This window comes from Danio rerio, chromosome 1 (assembly GCF_049306965.1).
Source record: "Danio rerio strain Tuebingen ecotype United States chromosome 1, GRCz12tu, whole genome shotgun sequence".
Lineage (NCBI taxonomy): Eukaryota > Metazoa > Chordata > Actinopteri > Cypriniformes > Danionidae > Danio > Danio rerio.
Window position 1 is genome coordinate 21,477,010 of NC_133176.1, and position 17,814 is coordinate 21,494,823.

Below are 17,814 nucleotides of genomic sequence, written 5' to 3' on the forward strand. Positions count from 1 at the left end.
GTCCACAGAACCATCAAGATTTTTACACTCAGTTGAAGTCTGTAAAAAAATCACACCTGAGCAATACGAGACTTCATTCTCCATATAAGAGTCATCTTTAAGTAATTTTATATATATATATATATATAAATATATATATATATATATATATATATATATATATATATATATATATATATATATATATATATATATATATATATATATATATATATATATATATATAATGTTAAATGCTTTTAAAATGTTTTGTTTGTTTGTAACACAATAAACTTGGTAATAAAATTTAGTTTTACTTAAAAATGAAATGAAAATTCCCTCAACTTGCTCCAAACATGATTGAGCTTAAACACAAAAGAAGATATTTTGATGAATGTAACACAATGGTAGCTATTGACCTCCATGGTGTTTTTCACTTTTATAAATTTCATGAAAATATATGATTTTGTTTTCCAGTGAAGAAAGTACGTTCGTAAGGTTTAGAACAAGTAAAGTGTGTTTAAATAAGGAGTAGATTTTCACTTTTGTGTGAAATATTCCTTTAAAAATATATATACCATGATAAAAGTTTTGTGTTATGCATACAACATGTTCTGAGTTTGAAAAATTACACATATTTAATTTTTTGCTCAAAACTAAAGTTTATATCTAAGGGAAAAAAATATATTATTTAATCCATTTTTATGATTCCATATAAAGCAGATTACCTTATTGGTAATAAACAGAGAAAGCTCACTAGATTTTGAAATTGAATGTTTATTTTGTGTGTGTGTGTGTGTGTGTGTGTGTGTGTGTGTGTGTGTGTCTGTGCGTGTCTTTGTGTGTGTGTGTGCGTGTGCATCTGTGTGTGCCCAGGGGAAGGACATGTACCTCATTCTGGAAAATAACATGCTGAATCTGGTTGACCCAATGGATCGGAGCGTCCTCCACTCTCAGCCAATCGCAAGCATCCGTGTGTGGGGCGTTGGCCGTGACAATGGAAGGTAATCACCTGTTCCCATTTTTTATGTGTTAGTCAAGGAGAGCATATTCAATGGAAAAGGATTTGTGAAATGTTTAATAAATGACAGAGATAAACTGGAGGAAACTAAATGTTTTATAATGCCCTCTTTATTCATGAAGATGTGGGAGGTGATTTTAAAATTTTCTTAGTTCATAAATGTCTGTTTATGATTTTTTGAAAGTGCACTGAAGGGGCGAAAAGGGGATTTTATATCGGTTAAACGGTTACAGCTTTCAGCCACCGAGAACATCATCAGCTTCTTATTTACGAAGAGCTCATTTTCCACTGTGCTGATCCTGTTCAGCTGACTGCTCCTTTACTAACACTAATAATGTTTAATCTCTGTGACCAAGCAAACGCTGCCTTTATACTTTAAGAAAAAAATACTGACTAGTTAAATCAGACCTCTTCAAAAATTAGCTGACCTACAAAAGCCATTGAATAGAGGGGAAGTAAATTTGCCTTTCAGCATTAAATTTTTATCACTAGGCAAATTATTTTATCCAAAGTCATTTACAAACGAGGACAATTGAAGTAATTAAAGCAACTAAAGTACAAGAAGATATAAATTATATGACAAAATCTCAGCTATTTAATAAAATCCCAGCATCATACAGTATATATATATATATATATATATATATATATATATATATATATATATATATATATATATATATATATATATATATATATATATATTAGGCCTGCAAGATATTGAAAAAAATCTGACATTGTGATATTTAGTTTTTCTGCCATACATTCTATATTGAATACCATTTCACCAGATGGCTTGAATAGATCTATTGTGAAAAAAAATATTAATTTAGATTGGTTGGGTTGAAAAGAGACTAAGCGGAAAAGAAAATTAATGAATGAATGGTTGGGTTGATTTTGGAGGGTGTGAATCATACGGTGGCCGAGAGAGCTTAACGTGCTGCAATTTAAGAAAACATGAGCAATAAACAACACAGGCAAATTAATGAAAGACCTTCATCCGTTTGACAGCACACAAGCTGCAAATCCTCACAGTGCAAACATTTAACGTAAATGCACTGCATTTTCTCACAACACGAAAAGAACGGAACACAACGGAAGTGTTTCAAGGGGACCCAAAACATGACGGACACCACTGTGCCGTGACTATTGCTCAGTGATGTTGTAGGTGATCATTGAGTGGTGAGTTTTTTGTTTGTTTATTTTAATATCCCAATTTAAGTGTCCTTAGTTTTTATTAGCCTAAATAACCATAACCTAAATAGCCGGGTCCGTCATGTTTTAGGGTCTCCTTGAAACATTTCCGTTGGGTTCTGTGCAATTTAAGAAGTGTTGTAAGAAAATACAGCTCATTTTTGTAAAATGTTTGTGTTGTGAGAAAATGCAGCATGTTTTATTCATTTGTTTACATTGTGAGAAAATGCAGTGCGTTTTATTAGTGTTTGAGTTGTGAGGATTTGCTGTATGTCTGCTATCTGCTTTGAATTTGCTGCCATTTTTTGTAATTGCATGTGTATTTTAGTGCATTAATCTCTCTCAGCCACCATATAATCTTGTATGAAAAAATAATAGAATTGCAAGAGTAATTATTGTAGAGCAAAGAAAAAAGTAAAATTAACAGTTGTTTATGGTTTTTCAGTCAAACAGCATTCCAGAAATTTAATAATGTATTTACCACCATGGACCAAACCACACTTAGAGCTAGCCTTTATTGTAGGGATGAAGGGGATGGTAACAGTAATACAAGTAGTAAGAACAGTAAGATGAAGAGGAAAGGAAGTAATATGATAATCTGTGAACAGGTAGGTAGGTTAATCGGGCGTCCTACGATGATGCCCAGAGACTCAGAGTAGGGGTATCGTATTTTGGTAGAGTGATTGGACCCCCCTGATTTACTCTAGGAGTGAAGAGAGGGTTATGGGATTGTTAATAGGAAGCGAGGAAATAGAGGGACGGTGGGTTTGAGAGAACAAGAAGAACAGTGCTAGAGGGCTAGTCTGCCTTAAATAAGTTTCAGGCAGTGAGTGATTGGTTAAGGAGACAAAGTGAGGCGTGGTTCCGGCGCCGAACCTTTGTTAACAAGTTAACTCCATATCTAATGTAAAATAACACTGTATAGTCTTCATTTAATTAATAATTCAGTAAAATATTTCGGTCACACTTTACAATAAGGTTCATTAGTTAATGTTAATTAATGCATTTACTAACATGAACAAACAATGAACAATACATTTACTAACGTAATTGTTCATGTTAGTTAACGTTAGTTAATGAAAATACAGTAGTTCATTGTTAGTTCATGTTAACTCATGGTGCATTAACTAATGTTAACAAGCATGGACTTGGATGTTAATAATGCATTAGTAAATGTTCAATAATGATTAGTAAATGCTGTACATGTGTTGTTCATGATTAGTTCATGTTGGTAAATGCATTAACTAATGAACCTTATTGTAAAGTGTTACCAATATTTCTTCATTAAAGTTACGATTGTTTTATGTTATTGTGCCTGATCGCTTTACATTTTCTTGAATGCCTTTAAAACCCATGCAAATGAGAAAGTTTCACTTTTCACTATTCTCAATTGTTGATCGACTATAATCCCAACTTAACATTTTATATCCTGCGATGTGACTATTGCGGACACACACGTTGCGATATTGATGCTGAAACAATATATGTGTGTGCATGTGTTTGTGTGTGTGTGTTTGGGGGGGGGGGGTATGGGGGGTTATATTTGTAAATGCATTAGTATAACAATACCTAATGAGTAGCAATGTTTAATAAAATGTCAGTGTTTAGGCTTTTATTAAATTTTGAGTGAACACTGTAATTAAAAAAAAAAAAAAAAAAACTTCCTAATATGATATCATTAGCAAAGGAATCGCAAATGCACTGTGACAGACCATTGCAAGCTATAGCTTGTAACATATGTGCCTGGAATTCCTCGCGTTTCATTTTAATTAGAGATTGCAGATCTGCAAGCATCAGCACCTTTGCACCTGTGACTTCCCTCATGCGTTCATTATCACTAGCACATAAGAGATTCACTTAATGTGTCTATGCTAATGTATTCTGATATGGAGACGCTCCTCCAGCCCCTTCACGCTAAAGGTCACCATAATGATTTTGGATTGAAGAAGTCAGGCCAGTGAAAGGAGGACAGAAATAAAAGATTGATGATCAAGAGACAAGTGCTAATGAAAGTTTAATCCAGCGTTATCGGGACTGCCTGTGTGTGAGTGTTTGTGAGGTCATCCAAATAAATCTCCCACACTCTCCAAAAAGCTGTACTTTTCCTGCTTTAGTCCCAGAAGAGTTGATTGGTTTGTGTGTATGCGTGTGTGTGTGTGTGTGTGTGTGTGTGTGAATGATGCAGGGGTTGAATGCAGCATACTTCATCACGGATGCTGAATCACAGTTTTGCCTCACTGAGTGTTCGCAGTACCACTTTCTGAGCAGCAGATGGCGCCCTTCATATGTTCATTAACAGGAATTGCGCTTTAGGCTTGGTTTTTGGTTTCCCAGATATAATGTGCAGTCTGCATGTGTAAGTATTTTTTTGCAAGTGATCATCATGTCCTCCAATGCTAATACGCCACTAAGCCCATCAGTAACATTTTCCTCACCAGACCCCGGAGGAGGTTATAGCGTAGCGACAAGCCATACGGGAGGGGGAGGGTAGAAGGAATGCTGGGATTGGATGGAAGGAGAGAGAGAGCGAAAATGAGAAGGGGGTAAAAAAAAAGAGAGAGGGAGATTGAGCGTAGAGAGGTGAGCTGCATGTTTTTAACAGAGCAGAGGATGAGTCGAGGAGGTGAAAATCTGTAGAAGAGCGCTACGACATAATGCTGTCCAAGGAAAAACACATTACTTTAAAAAGATGTGAGTATTTTTCTGTCACATTTTTAAAAAATATTGTGCTCTCTTTTGGTCACTTATTAAAGACCCAATGTTTTTAATACTGTATGGCATTTTTATACTTATCCAGTGAGGCATTTGTTAAGTAGTTTCTGTTGAGGAGTTCTGGAGTGAGAACGTGGAAGTAGTTTGGGCTGATGGAGTGGGTGGAATTGCTCCAGATGGTGTAAATGAGGAGGTGGAGAATTTCACTAGAGGATTAATAATGCGTTGTTGTCATTTACTGTGGCAAGGATAGTATAGAGGAGTACTGCATGTGCAGTTATTAAAGTAGGTCACGGCAAGATGTTCACATCACTAAATGGGTTACATTGGAAAGAGACTGCAACTTCCTTACGTGTTCCCTCAGATCAGGCCTTCCCTCTGATACATCCCACACATCCATACAAACTAGAGCACTTGGCTTTTTTCAAATTCCTTAGGGAAACCTCAGGGTTCTGTTCTCGGTCCATTTGCGTTGTACCTCCTTGTAGTTTCTCCTTGACCCTCCAGCATGTCTTTTTGTAATATTTATTTATTTTTAATCCTTCTGAGATGCTGAAAAATAGACTTTTTGAACAGGTTTGCAACCTGAGGTTCATTCTAGGCTTTATTATATGCACTAGGTTTATTCTCCCTGCCTCACTGTCTGTTAGATCTCTAATTATAACACTGTTACATATTCATGCCTTTTACTGACTACACACCGAGAGCTTCATGGTTTGAGGTGTCATACATCGAGGAAAATCTCTGAATTCTCTTGTCACACCTGCTGGTCTTTCATACACGCATACATACACACAAAGCTCTGCTTTTCTTATCACAAAGTCTGGAAAATAAAGAGCTGCCAGAAAATGAACCTTTTCTTAAAATAAGAATACATTCATGCCACAGGAAGTTCTAGCAGTTGTTTTTTAAGCTGCACATCTTGTCAAACCCATTTTTGTTGGTCTGTTTTTAATTAATAAATTGAAATACCTTTGAAGCTTGTTCATGAAACACAAGCAGAACATGCTTAATTCATAATATGTGTGCTATCATGTTGAAATGGCATTAGCAGATTTTTTTTAGAAAGGTTTAGTTGGTGATTTTGTTGAAATGTTTTGCTTGTGGTTCAATAATGAGTATCATTGTGCTCATAATGTTTTTCATTTTTTACTCTGCTGCTTACCGGGACTCAGAGAGAGGTAAATTGCTTTACCCTTTTGTTATTTGTATTCTCATCATTGTCTTGTTGTAGTCTGTTGCCGTTCATTTAGTTCATAATAGTTTATTTTTAGCTGTAAGAATATGCGTATGATACAGCTGAAGGTGTAAGTTTAGAGACACTCATTCATCTTAGACAGCCACGTGCACCTGCAGACAGCAGGAGAGGTGCATGCATGCATTTTTTGAGCACTTTTATTTTTACACCCTTTTTTTTTTGTATGCTTGAAATTAGGGTGTGCATTTCTTTAAGTAATTGTTTTGAAATTGATTGTCGCTGTTAAATCTAAAGGGCACATCATCCATCAGTGTATCTGAGGGCAGTGATTAGCATATTAACACAAACACACTTTTCACATTCACACTCATTTTGTTTATAACCAAGTGTCCTAATCGATGCTATATGTTAATATGCGAATCAATTCCTTCAAGTCAGTATAAAAACATGATGGTCTTTGTTTACATTTCTAATGTTTATTATTTTATTCCAATTTTTATTTATTATATTATTTTATTTATTTATTATTTATTATATTACTCCAAATAAAAAATGTGTAAAACACTGTATAGTGACACCCTTAATTTCTGTGGTTCCTTTTTGGAAATAGTAGATTTTGTGAGTTAAAGGGATAGTTTAACCAAAAATGAAAATGTATTCACTATTTACACCTTCAAGTGGTTCCAAATCTTTATGAGTTTCTTTTTTTCTGAAACTAAAAGCTGGAAACCGGTTACCACTGACTGCTAAACTAAGAAAATCAATGGTTACTGGTTTGCAACATTCTTTAGAATATCTTTTATTGTGTTCATTAGAAACTCAAACAGGTTTGTTACAAATTACGGGTAAGTAAATGATGACCCAATTTTCCATTTTCTGTGAACTATCCCTTCAAATGAGTTTGGGCTTTACTTTAAACAGCTGTTTACTTCATGTTTAATCTTGTCTCATTTTAATTGTGTGCAAACAGGGATTTTGCATACGTGGCACGAGATAAGGACACCCGGATATTAAAATGTCATGTTTTCCGCTGTGACACCCCTGCCAAAGCCATCGCCACCAGTCTGCACGAAATCTGCTCTAGGGTAAGATTTACGTGCTAAACAAACAACATCCAACACAGAATTATCCTCAATGGCCTATTCTAAGCGGATTAATGAAAAAGTTACATTAGATTGAAGTGAAAGCTACTCATAGTCTCAGGTCTGTGTGAAGGGGAAAGAGTACAGCTGAGAAACGAGAAATAAGGTTCACATTCTGTTAAGGCTGCTGATTTAGAGCAGAGATTCTAATGAGTTCGATTTCTGTGTAATAGATCATGGCAGAGCGCAAGAATGCCAAAGCTATGGCTGGAGGATCCCTACAGGACAGAACACATGCTGGCCTCGACGTCCCATTACAAGGTAACACAAAATCTAATACACTAACAGTTACAAATTTGCAGTAATTGGATTCTTAATGTTTCTGAAATAAGTCTCTTATGCTCAGCAAGGTTATATAGAGTTGACGTCAGAATTATTAGCCCTTCTTTGAAATTCAGTTCTTTTAAAAACGAAGTGCTGTTTAACTTAGAGAAGTTTATTAGCAAGTTTTAGAGTAGTTGTATTATATAGCTATTGGATAACAGTGGTTTGCACTATATTCACCTTATTCTTCGCCGACGAATGGGCGCTGCCATTTGAATCTTTTTGGCTTGAGACTTCTGGTCTCATTCACTTCCATTCATTTTTTGACGTTAAAAACTGCTCATTATGCTGCTTGATGTTGCAATTTGATATTTTCTTATTATATTATTCTACTTGGTCTGTACAGTCATGCAAACATTTGTTTGCAAAGCAAGTAGTTTGACCGTTTTCTGCCGTTTATTATTCCTAGTCATTTCTCCCATAGGCGACTGAATCGGAAGTTCTAAGACAATCGCGAAAACAGGCGCACTTCCGCATTTTAGAATAAGGTCAATACAATTAAATAAATAAAAGGGCTTAAAGGGCCGATAATATTGACCATAAAATGTGTCTTTAATCCAACCAAACAATAAAAGACACTTCCCCCAGAAGAAAACAGTGTTAAATGAAATACTGTAAATATATATATAGCAATAAGACAGTAAAGAATGTAATGTAATAAAGCATTTTTTTGTTGATTAAAGTATGAAAAGTCTTCATCACACCATTCTTTATAAAAACTAACATTGCTCATAAAAAATTGGGGTAAAATATTTATGGTTATAATATACAGTTTTAGGCATTCTATAAACCAAAGTATACTCTAAAAAGCATTTTCCACAAAATAGTTGTTGAAAAACATTTTAACCATTGATAATGGTATACAGTTGAAGTCAGAATTATTAGCCCCTCTTTTAATTATTTAAATTATTTTAATTTAATTATTTCCCAAATGATGTTTAACAGAGCAAGGACATTTTCACAGTATGTCTGATAATATTTTTTCTTCTGGAGAAAGTCTTATTTGCTTTATTTCGGCTAGAATAAAAGCATTTTTAATTTTTTAAGAAACATTTTAAGTTCAAAATTATTAGCCCCTTTAAGGTATTTTTTGATAGTCTACAGAACAATATACAATGACTTGCCTAATTACCCTGACTTGCCTAGTTAACCTAATTACCCTAGTTAAGCCTTTAAATGTCACTTTAAGCTGTATAGAAGTGTCTTGAAAAATATCTAGTAAATTATGTACTGTTTTCATGGCAAAGATGGGTCCCACTTTATATTAAGTGGCCTTAACTAATATGTACTTACATAGGAATTAATAGTTTGTTACAATGTACTTATTGTGTAAATACATGTATTTACTGTGTACTTATGCTTGATTAAATACCTGTATGTAGTTACATCTGTAATTAACTTTTGTAATTACATTTGTAAATACACTGTTGACCATCCCTTACACCTTAACCCACCCTTAAACCTAACCATGCCACCAAACCTGTTCATAACCCAACCTCTATCCCAACTCAAAAGCACCACAAGTGTTCTCAAATACATTATAAACACAGTAAGTACATTGTATTTATTTTTTGATGTAAGTACATAGTAGTTAGGGCCACTTAATATAAAGTGGGACCCAAAGATGAAATAAATCAGTTATTAGAAATGAGTTATTAAAACTATTATGATTAGAAATGTGTTGAAAAAATCTTTCTCTCTATTAAACAGAAATTGGGGGAAAAAATTAACAGGGCGGCTGATAATTCAGGAAGTTTTATAATTCTGACTTCAACTGTAAGCCATTATTAGTAGCTGACAGCAAAAGAAAATATTCAAAGACTGGAGCAATGGCTGCTGAAATATATCTTTGCCATCCTAGGAATAAATTACAATTTAATTTTCATCTCAACTACAAAAATGTTGGCCCAATTCAAATGTAACTTTTTTTTTTTACTTCTACACCTTCCCCTTGGCCCTTGAGACAAAATGTGAAGGGAAAGGGCTTCGACCCCTAAGAAATGGCACAGCACTACAACACCTCCATACGTCATCATATGTCATTGCAATCTCTTGTTTCATACGAGGTTGACGATGCCAACTGCTGTAGTTATTCCAACATTTGCAATATTTTTTTGGTATTTGTCTTCAGGAAATCACTGAAGGCAGTGACATCATATTATTATAATGATATAATGTGGCAATGAGCTTATAAATGTACTGTGCATTTACACCAGGGCCATATTCATCTAAACAGACAAACTCAACATCAACGTTATACTAGACACTGTAAAAAGATCATTCGCAAACCACTAGACTTTTCTGACAGGTTATTTGAGTGTCAGATGTGAAAGTATGTTGTGGGACTACTATACAAGAGTTATTATTATGGATTATAGATAGCTAAATTTATTGTTTTTGATAGTTTTTTTTAGCATGATGCTCAAACATGAACGCCGTTATGAATGTTTTAAAAATATGTTTGTTGTAAAAATTCATAATCATGACAAAAAATACTAATTTGAAAATACTAATTTGTGCAGCCACACCTTCAAGCTAAAGAGAATTGAGACAGGGTAAGGGAAAAGGGCTAAAGGGTAGAATTGTGATTTGGCCATTATTTACATTTTTTCTTTATTTTAGATCAAATAAATGCAACCTTAATTATTCTAAATGAATACAATTATATTATCATCTCAATTATTCCAGACCTTGTGCAGTTGTGTATGCTTTTTTGTCTTGAGAAACCAGTGTGTATTAATGTGTATGTTGTGTTTTATTCTCAGCAGAGTTTCCCACACCAAAGACTGAACTGGTGCAGAAGTTCCAGGTGTTATATGTTGGCATGATGCCAGTTGCCAGACCTATAGGTGAGCAGATACACTTACTTCATAGTCTTGCACTTACAGCTTTCATGCTCACTCTCTCTTTTTAACACCTTCATGCTGCTTTTCTTTATAACAACAATTCCTCTAGGTCAGACTTAACAAAACAGTATCAGGCAGCTCAGTCATAGGTTTGATTTCTTGCATCTTTCTTACATCAGTAAATGAAGCAATAAATTGGTCATACATTTTTATCTGATTGTTTACAAGACAAACACAGCCTGCTGAAACTAGGAAACAAACATTCGTTGTCATGTCTTTATTAAAAAATATTTTAATAGCTGGCTGACCTTCCACTAAATCACCTATACAAAACTGCTGTTACAAGAAGTTTTACAGTTCACTAATGTCTAATAATTTAGAAATGTCAAATATGCATAACAGTTCTTCTTCTGTAGTTCTTTCCATCTTCATGCAAGTCAGGAACAGTTCTTCATCTTAAGCTGTTTTTGAATGGGATTAGTTGTAGATAGAGAGGTGAGGTAAAGTGGTTATTACCACAGCTCCTGAGTGATTTTATTGTTGCCCGAAAGTGTTATCTCAGTAATCATTACAGACAATGAGAGCAAAGTTAACTGCAACTTTTGCAGCTTCTACTTTTTGTAAAAAAAAAAAAAAGAATAATGACCTTGAATGCTTGTCTCATCTGATAGACCATTCATTCTCTCTATATAATGGGTTTACTTTAGGTTTTTTCAAGTATGGAGTCACTTGAAGCATTTAGTTGAGCTCTAGATTTTAAGAAAAGACTGTTAAAACATTTTCCACATAACATAAGGTCAACAACCCTTAGAAATAAACAGTTCAGTTAGCTGTAGGTAAACGGCTGCTAGCAACATTCAATCAGAATGTAAATAATTTAATTAATAAATTGTTAGAGATTTTAATAGTAACTTACAGTACTTACAGTAACTGTTTATAATATGTTCATAATACATAACTTGTGTGCATGCGACAACAGAGAGATACTCCTTCAATTGTTTTCTGTTTGTTTTAACTGAGATGTCTTATCCCATGTGAATTGGCCAACATATTGTGTCTTTTGCTAGCTAAAATTCATTATAGAGGAAGAAGTGTCTCAGGTGCTTTACACACATTAAGACTTTTTATACAATCTATGGTTTAGACAAAACATGCGAACAGCCATTTAAACAACAATGGAGGACACAAATCCTATTTTCGATTGTGTTTGTCAAAAGAAAAGGCAAGTTTTGTTTGACCATGGTTCATTGGTGTGCACCCTCATTATATTTATTGTGGTGTCATGTTTCGGCTGTGTATTTAGGGTGTACTCACACTAGGCTATACGTACCATGCTCAAACATGTTTGACCCTCATTTCCCAGGTTCATTTGATAAGTGTAAGTGCTCCGAATTGGGCCCAGGCACAGTTCAGTTGGCCGGCCCTGGCCCGATTGAAAGAGATGTGGCAGAGCACAGTTGGGTTGGGCTTTGGTGTGGTATGCTTGTAGTGTGACTGCAAAGCGTGCCTGAGCCTGAAACTGATAACGCGACATCACTTTTAAAGCACTGTTTCAGATGATTTTTTTAATCATTCTAGCTTTTCAGTGAATGTGAACTGTCATAGTTCATCAAAGATACAAACCCTACGATGACTTTCATGAACATTTATGAGCATCAAATGTCTGTTCAGCAAAAAATTTGACTATGTGTCACTGGATATCAAATGTCTTAAAATAATACAAAATAATAATACTAAAGCAATTTCCATTGTACGAAGCTAGAGTGCTTCTCTTCTGTTAAACTGAACAGTCACATCATCAATGACGTAACGTGCTTGGGCTCAGAAGGCAAAAATTCAATGTGAGTGCAGGTCAAGAGGGGAGGGGGACAATCGCACCTGGGCACGGTTCAAGACAACAGTACCTAGTGTGAATACACCCTTAAAAATAATGCTTCCTGTGTGGTTGTTCTCTTGGCTTGTTGTATGCACAAGTGACTGTGTAAACCAATAGCCTTCAGTAGCAAGTCTAGCTCCATCCTTTAAGCACAATACCGCTGTGCTCTGTCCCTCATGAAAGAGTGCCAAAAAAGTGGTACAGTATGGTTAACTAGTTTGGTACTTCTAACAGTGGAAATGAAAATAAATGAAAGTGAAAGTAAATCATTATAGACATTTTGTGGTAAAATTGCATTACTCCGTCCTGTCCTTAGATCTTATGAGATGTCTTTTGTTAAGTGGATTCAGTGTTGTTTTATAGGACATCATGGCTCTGATTAGACTCTAGATTGGAGAACTCCCCACTCTGGAAAACGTTTAATGAAATAATTTCTACCATACTTAATTTATCATTTTGCCGTTTTACCATAGGTTTCTAAAAATTTGGAAAAATGTGTTGCAGCCTAGATTCATCGTCATTTATTTGACAATGAATTGTTTGAGTAATTTAAATCATCCTTGCCATACTGCTGAGCCTCATCTTGTCAAAATCACTGCAGTGGACATTGGCTTACTAACTTCAGTCATAATGTATATGATCTCAGCATCGCATCAACACCATCTCAGATAGCAGATAGGCTGATTTCTGTCAGAATTACCAATACTGTTTGTTTATTTGGTTCAGATCATGTACTTCTTGTGTTCCACAAAGATCATTGTTGGGACCTTTACTTTTATTATATACTTAACCCTCTTGGTTTCATTTTTTATAAGATGTGGTATTAGTTTTCACAATAATTCTATGGCACTGCTAATGACTGTTCTTTCAAATGATTTAATATTAGACAAATGATTCCTGATTTGTGTTTGTTATAATTATTATTTATTATTTTACATTTATGAGTTATTGTTTAAAATGTTACTCTTTGGTTTGTTCTAAGTTCACCTTGAGTGCATTAAAAGGTGCCAACAATTACATATATTTATTATATTATATTATATTTATTATTATCATTTATTATTGGTATGTGTGATTGTACTAAACATTTTCAGTATGGGTTTTTAGGTTCAGCACATATTTGAATTAAACAAATATAGTGTTGTTTTAGCCACTTCATGTGCAGAACTTGATTTAAAACATCTGGGTTTAGTTATCTTCATTCTAATGAGTAAATAATAATTTTTAAATACCACAAAATACCTTTGAGTCTCCGCTTGGTTAGTAGATGCATGGTTAAAATGTGATACTTTATATATTTGTGCTTTATTTCCTTTAATAAAGAATGAAGCCTCACATTTGGTCTATTTTTTAAGAAATTCAACCAATTAATGTTATTTTTTGTAAATAAATTCAAACAAAAATGCTTCTTACAAATCCTTTTACTACTAGTAATAGCACCAAATATACATTAATACATGCCTCACATCCCATGTATTCACTTTGTTGCTAATCGGTTTGCCTATTGTTGCAATTTAGTTAAAAATAAGTTACAATTTCATGTCTGATTATTGTGGAATTTCAGGTTCACAAACTTTTTCCTGTTTCAAAGGTAGATGTTTCTGTTTTCTAGGCATGGACATTCTCAATGGCGCAATAGACACTTTGGTAACATCATCAATCCGAGATGACTGGATCCCTGTGCTGTTGAATGTAGCTGATGCGACAGTCACAGTCATCAAGGAAAAGGCAATTTCAGCTCTCTTCACCTGTTCATCCCAAAGACATTTTACTAGTTTTTGTGAATTTATTGTGTATATTATATGTAAATTGTTAACTCATGCATGATTCTTGTTGTCATTAGGAGGAAGACGAGGTCCTAGTGGAGTGTCGTGTGCGTTTCCTGTCATTCATGGGAGTAGGAAAGGATGTGCATTCTTTTGCGTTCATCATGGACTCTGGGAACCAACACTTTGAGTGCCATGTGTTTTGGTGTGATCCCAATGCTGGCAATGTGTCAGAGGCTGTCCAGGCAGCGTGCATGGTGAGTTCTAATAGTTTTGCACTGCATCAAATGTCAAATGTGTCACAAACACGCAATGTAAATGACCAATAAATTAGGGCTATACAGTGCTTAGCATATATAAGTGTACCCCTCACAAATCTTCTATTTACATTACTATTTCTATAGGAAGCTTTAAATTACTATATATAGGCATATACATTAAATTAGTCAGTACCGTTGTCAAATCTGGAGCTTATCTAACAAATGAAAGTATAACAACAGTCTAAAATTAGTACATCCAAATTTATATGTAAAAGAAAAATATTAAATACAATTTTAAAAGGAACAAAATTCAAGAGAAACAAAAAAATGTATAAAAATTTGTTGAAATTTTGTAGTTTGTATTTATCAAAATATTGATTTATTAATTTATCTAAAATTTCGCATTAATTTAAATGTATTATCTTTCTATTTCCAAATGATGTTTGGCGACTAAAATATTATTTGAATAAACATATATGTTTAATAATTCTGTTCTGTTCAAATGCACCAAAATATTTGACCTATATTCACTGAGACTTGGATAAAAATATTCATTTTCAAAATGGGGTGTACTCAGGGCTTAATTTGTGCCGGAACAAGCCACATCTGGTTGTGGCACCTCTGAAATCTGATCTGGCACCTCATTTTACCGATCCCCCTCCTCATGACTCTTCTGTGACTCCCCACCTCGCTCTTCACTTCCCTCTTCACTTTTTCCACTTACCTCGCAATTTACAAATTAAGCATAATTTGTACTCAATTATGCTGAGCACTGTATATTCAAACACAATGTCAAGACCAAAGTTAAGCCTATATCGTACAGCCTGTTGAAAAACACAACTGTTCGCGTTTAGGGTCATTTTTTAAAATGTTTCTTAAATGATATCTCACTTACTCACTTTCTTTGAGTTTAGTCCCTGCTTTATCAGGGGGAATGAACTGCTATTTACTCTGGCATATGTTTTACACAGTGGATGTCATTCCAGCCACAACCCAGTACTGAGAGTACAATCCTCAGTGCTGGGAAACACCCGCACACTCCCATTACACACTAGAGCCAATTTTTTATCTAATTACTCTATACTGCATAACTTTGGACTGTGAGGGAAACCAGAGACCCCAAGCAAAAATATGCAGAACATGCAAACTCTACACAGAAAGGCCTTCTGGACCAGCTGGATCTCGAACCAGTGAGCTTCTTGCTGTGAGGCCACTGTGCTTACCACTTAGCCTTGGTTCTACCCTAAATTAAATTTCATATTCATCAGAAGGATGATAAATACAGTAAAAAAGTTTAATATTTTTACAATTTAAAATAACTTTTCTATTTTAATAAATTTATTCTTGTGATGGAAAACATTTTTTAGTAGTTGTTCCTTATAAGTTCTGAACAAATTAATATGAATTATGAAAAAAAATTGTGAATTATCATTAGTTGTTTTATTTTTTCTATAGCTTCATGTTTAAATATACACATGGAATACATGTGTAGAAAAAAGCCCATTTAAGACTTTTATAATATTAAAAGCATTGCAGTATTCTTCATAAATATTAAATGGATACTCCACCCTTGACTATCATTCTCTTATACCAACTTATGCAAATGTAGTGTCCAAACCACAACTAAACCTGCCAAAAGTTTCGAAAATCAACATTGAAAGATGTTATCCAACCCAGTAGGGCTGGGCGATTACTCAAAAAGTAATCGAAATCAACATTCATAACCTAAAATCAATCAAATTATTCTAGACAGATTTTTTTCAATTACTTTTCCTACCGCACGTGGAGTCACAGGACCTTGCCTTGTTAAGACTGATTTAAAGACAAATTACCATGTTTGTAAACATTCAGGATGCACTCGCAGCAAGGTAGCAGAAAAAACCCGGGAGCGCTAGCATTTACGTCGAGGGAATAACATCTGATGCGGTACAAAGTTTGTTGTTGTCTTAGAAATAAGTTGTATTGATTACATTCATTCATTCATTTTCTTTTCGGCTAAGTCCCTTTATTAATCTGGTGTCGCCACAGTGGAATGAACCGCTAACTTTTCCAGCATATGTTTTACGCAGCGGATGTCCTTTTAGCTGCAATCCATCTCTGGGAAACATCCATACACACTTATTCACACACACAATTTAGCCTACCCAATTCACCTACAGCGCATGTATTTGGACTGTAGGGGAAACCGGAGCACCCGGAGGAAACCCACGCGAACGCAGGGAGAACATGCAAACTCCACACAGAAACGCCAACTGACCCAGCCGAGGCTCGAACCAGCGACCTTCTTGCTGTGAGGCGACAGCACTACCTACTGCGCCACTGCGCCACCGTATATTGATTACATATTATATATTATTTACATAATGCATTTAGCATATTATAACAGCTTGTCAACCAGTGATAAGCACAGTGATTGTGCAAAATTAACGTTAAAGTGAGTGGCGTTTGTCTGACAGGTCCATTTGGATAGCACCCTCCCAATGGATATTGGATGTGACGAAATGGCCAACCATCCAGCCCCAAATATACAATCTTATTGAAGCTTCGATGTTTTAACTAGAGAGAAGTTAAAGGCCCACAAGTCTTTGGATGCCAGCAAATTTGTTCTGTGTGGAGATGTGCAAGAAATAATGTTCCATGATGACAAGATTCAAAACTATGTAGTGCTAAAAACCGAGGTTCTGCCTAGCCAAAGACAAGGAAAAAAGACGGAGCTAACGTTATACAAGGCCTTAGCAATCATTGACAAGCAAAACTACTGCATTCTGACTGTAAACTACACCTGCATGACAGAGTACGTGAACTTACACATAAAGGTAAAGTAGGTTTTATATTCGCACATCAGACTTTCTCCTTAATAATATAATTTCATAAAAGTATTATTTGCAAACTTTAAATAACGAAATCCCTTTAGCATCCAGTGACTATTAAAGTACAACATTGTTCACTGTCAAATAAACAGTGTTAATGTTGTTTGTAAGTCACACTTGCAGGTTATTTCAGACCAAATATTTAAAGTGCCGTGGTGAACAATATAGGGAGTGTGTCATAAGTTGTCACTGAATGAATATGTGTGAATATTAAACCAACTTTACCTTAATAACTTAAACTTTCACATTTCATTCTTAGTACTAAGTGTCCACAGTTTAATTAACATTGCTTGAATGTTTTTGCTGAAATCATTGCTGCAATCAAAAACGAGTAATGTGTGTGATTCAGCATAGCGTGAACTTACCTGATTTAACATGAGTCCATCATTTTTAATTAGGTTGTCACTTCATTCAGCTCCCTTTTAGCTAAAGACGTCTGCAGTTGGCATTAAAGCAGTGTGGTGTATAGTAAATGTTAAGTTTTCTATCCGAATTTGGCATCCTACCGCACAACACGACATGTTTACTATTGCCAGCGGTCTCTTTTTGCAACCGGGAACCCCTGTGATGTCATGTGTGACGTAGGTTGGTAATTCGTCTATACATCCATGTTGAGTGCACGCATA

The 17,814-nt window shown here is 34.9% G+C and overlaps 1 protein-coding gene across 8 annotated transcripts in view; it reads left to right on the top strand.

Moving 5' to 3' along the window:
* apbb2b (amyloid beta (A4) precursor protein-binding, family B, member 2b) overlaps window positions 1-17,814 on the top strand; it is a 102,322-nt gene that overhangs the window by 80,049 nt on the left and 4,459 nt on the right. For 4 of the 8 annotated variants that reach the window (XM_688300.11, XM_068221135.2, XM_068221136.2 and 1 more), the window contains 6 exons: window positions 856-983; window positions 7,075-7,189; window positions 7,420-7,507; window positions 10,336-10,419; window positions 13,905-14,020; window positions 14,136-14,315. In XM_688300.11, coding sequence (XP_693392.8) covers window positions 856-983; window positions 7,075-7,189; window positions 7,420-7,507; window positions 10,336-10,419; window positions 13,905-14,020; window positions 14,136-14,315 — 711 coding nt within the window. Of the gene's footprint in view, window positions 1-855; window positions 984-4,755; window positions 4,886-7,074; window positions 7,190-7,419; window positions 7,508-10,335; window positions 10,420-13,904; window positions 14,021-14,135; window positions 14,316-17,814 lie in introns of those variants that run through there. The other 4 variants (XM_009307588.5, XM_073950572.1, XM_073950575.1 and 1 more) reach the window with 2 other exon arrangements.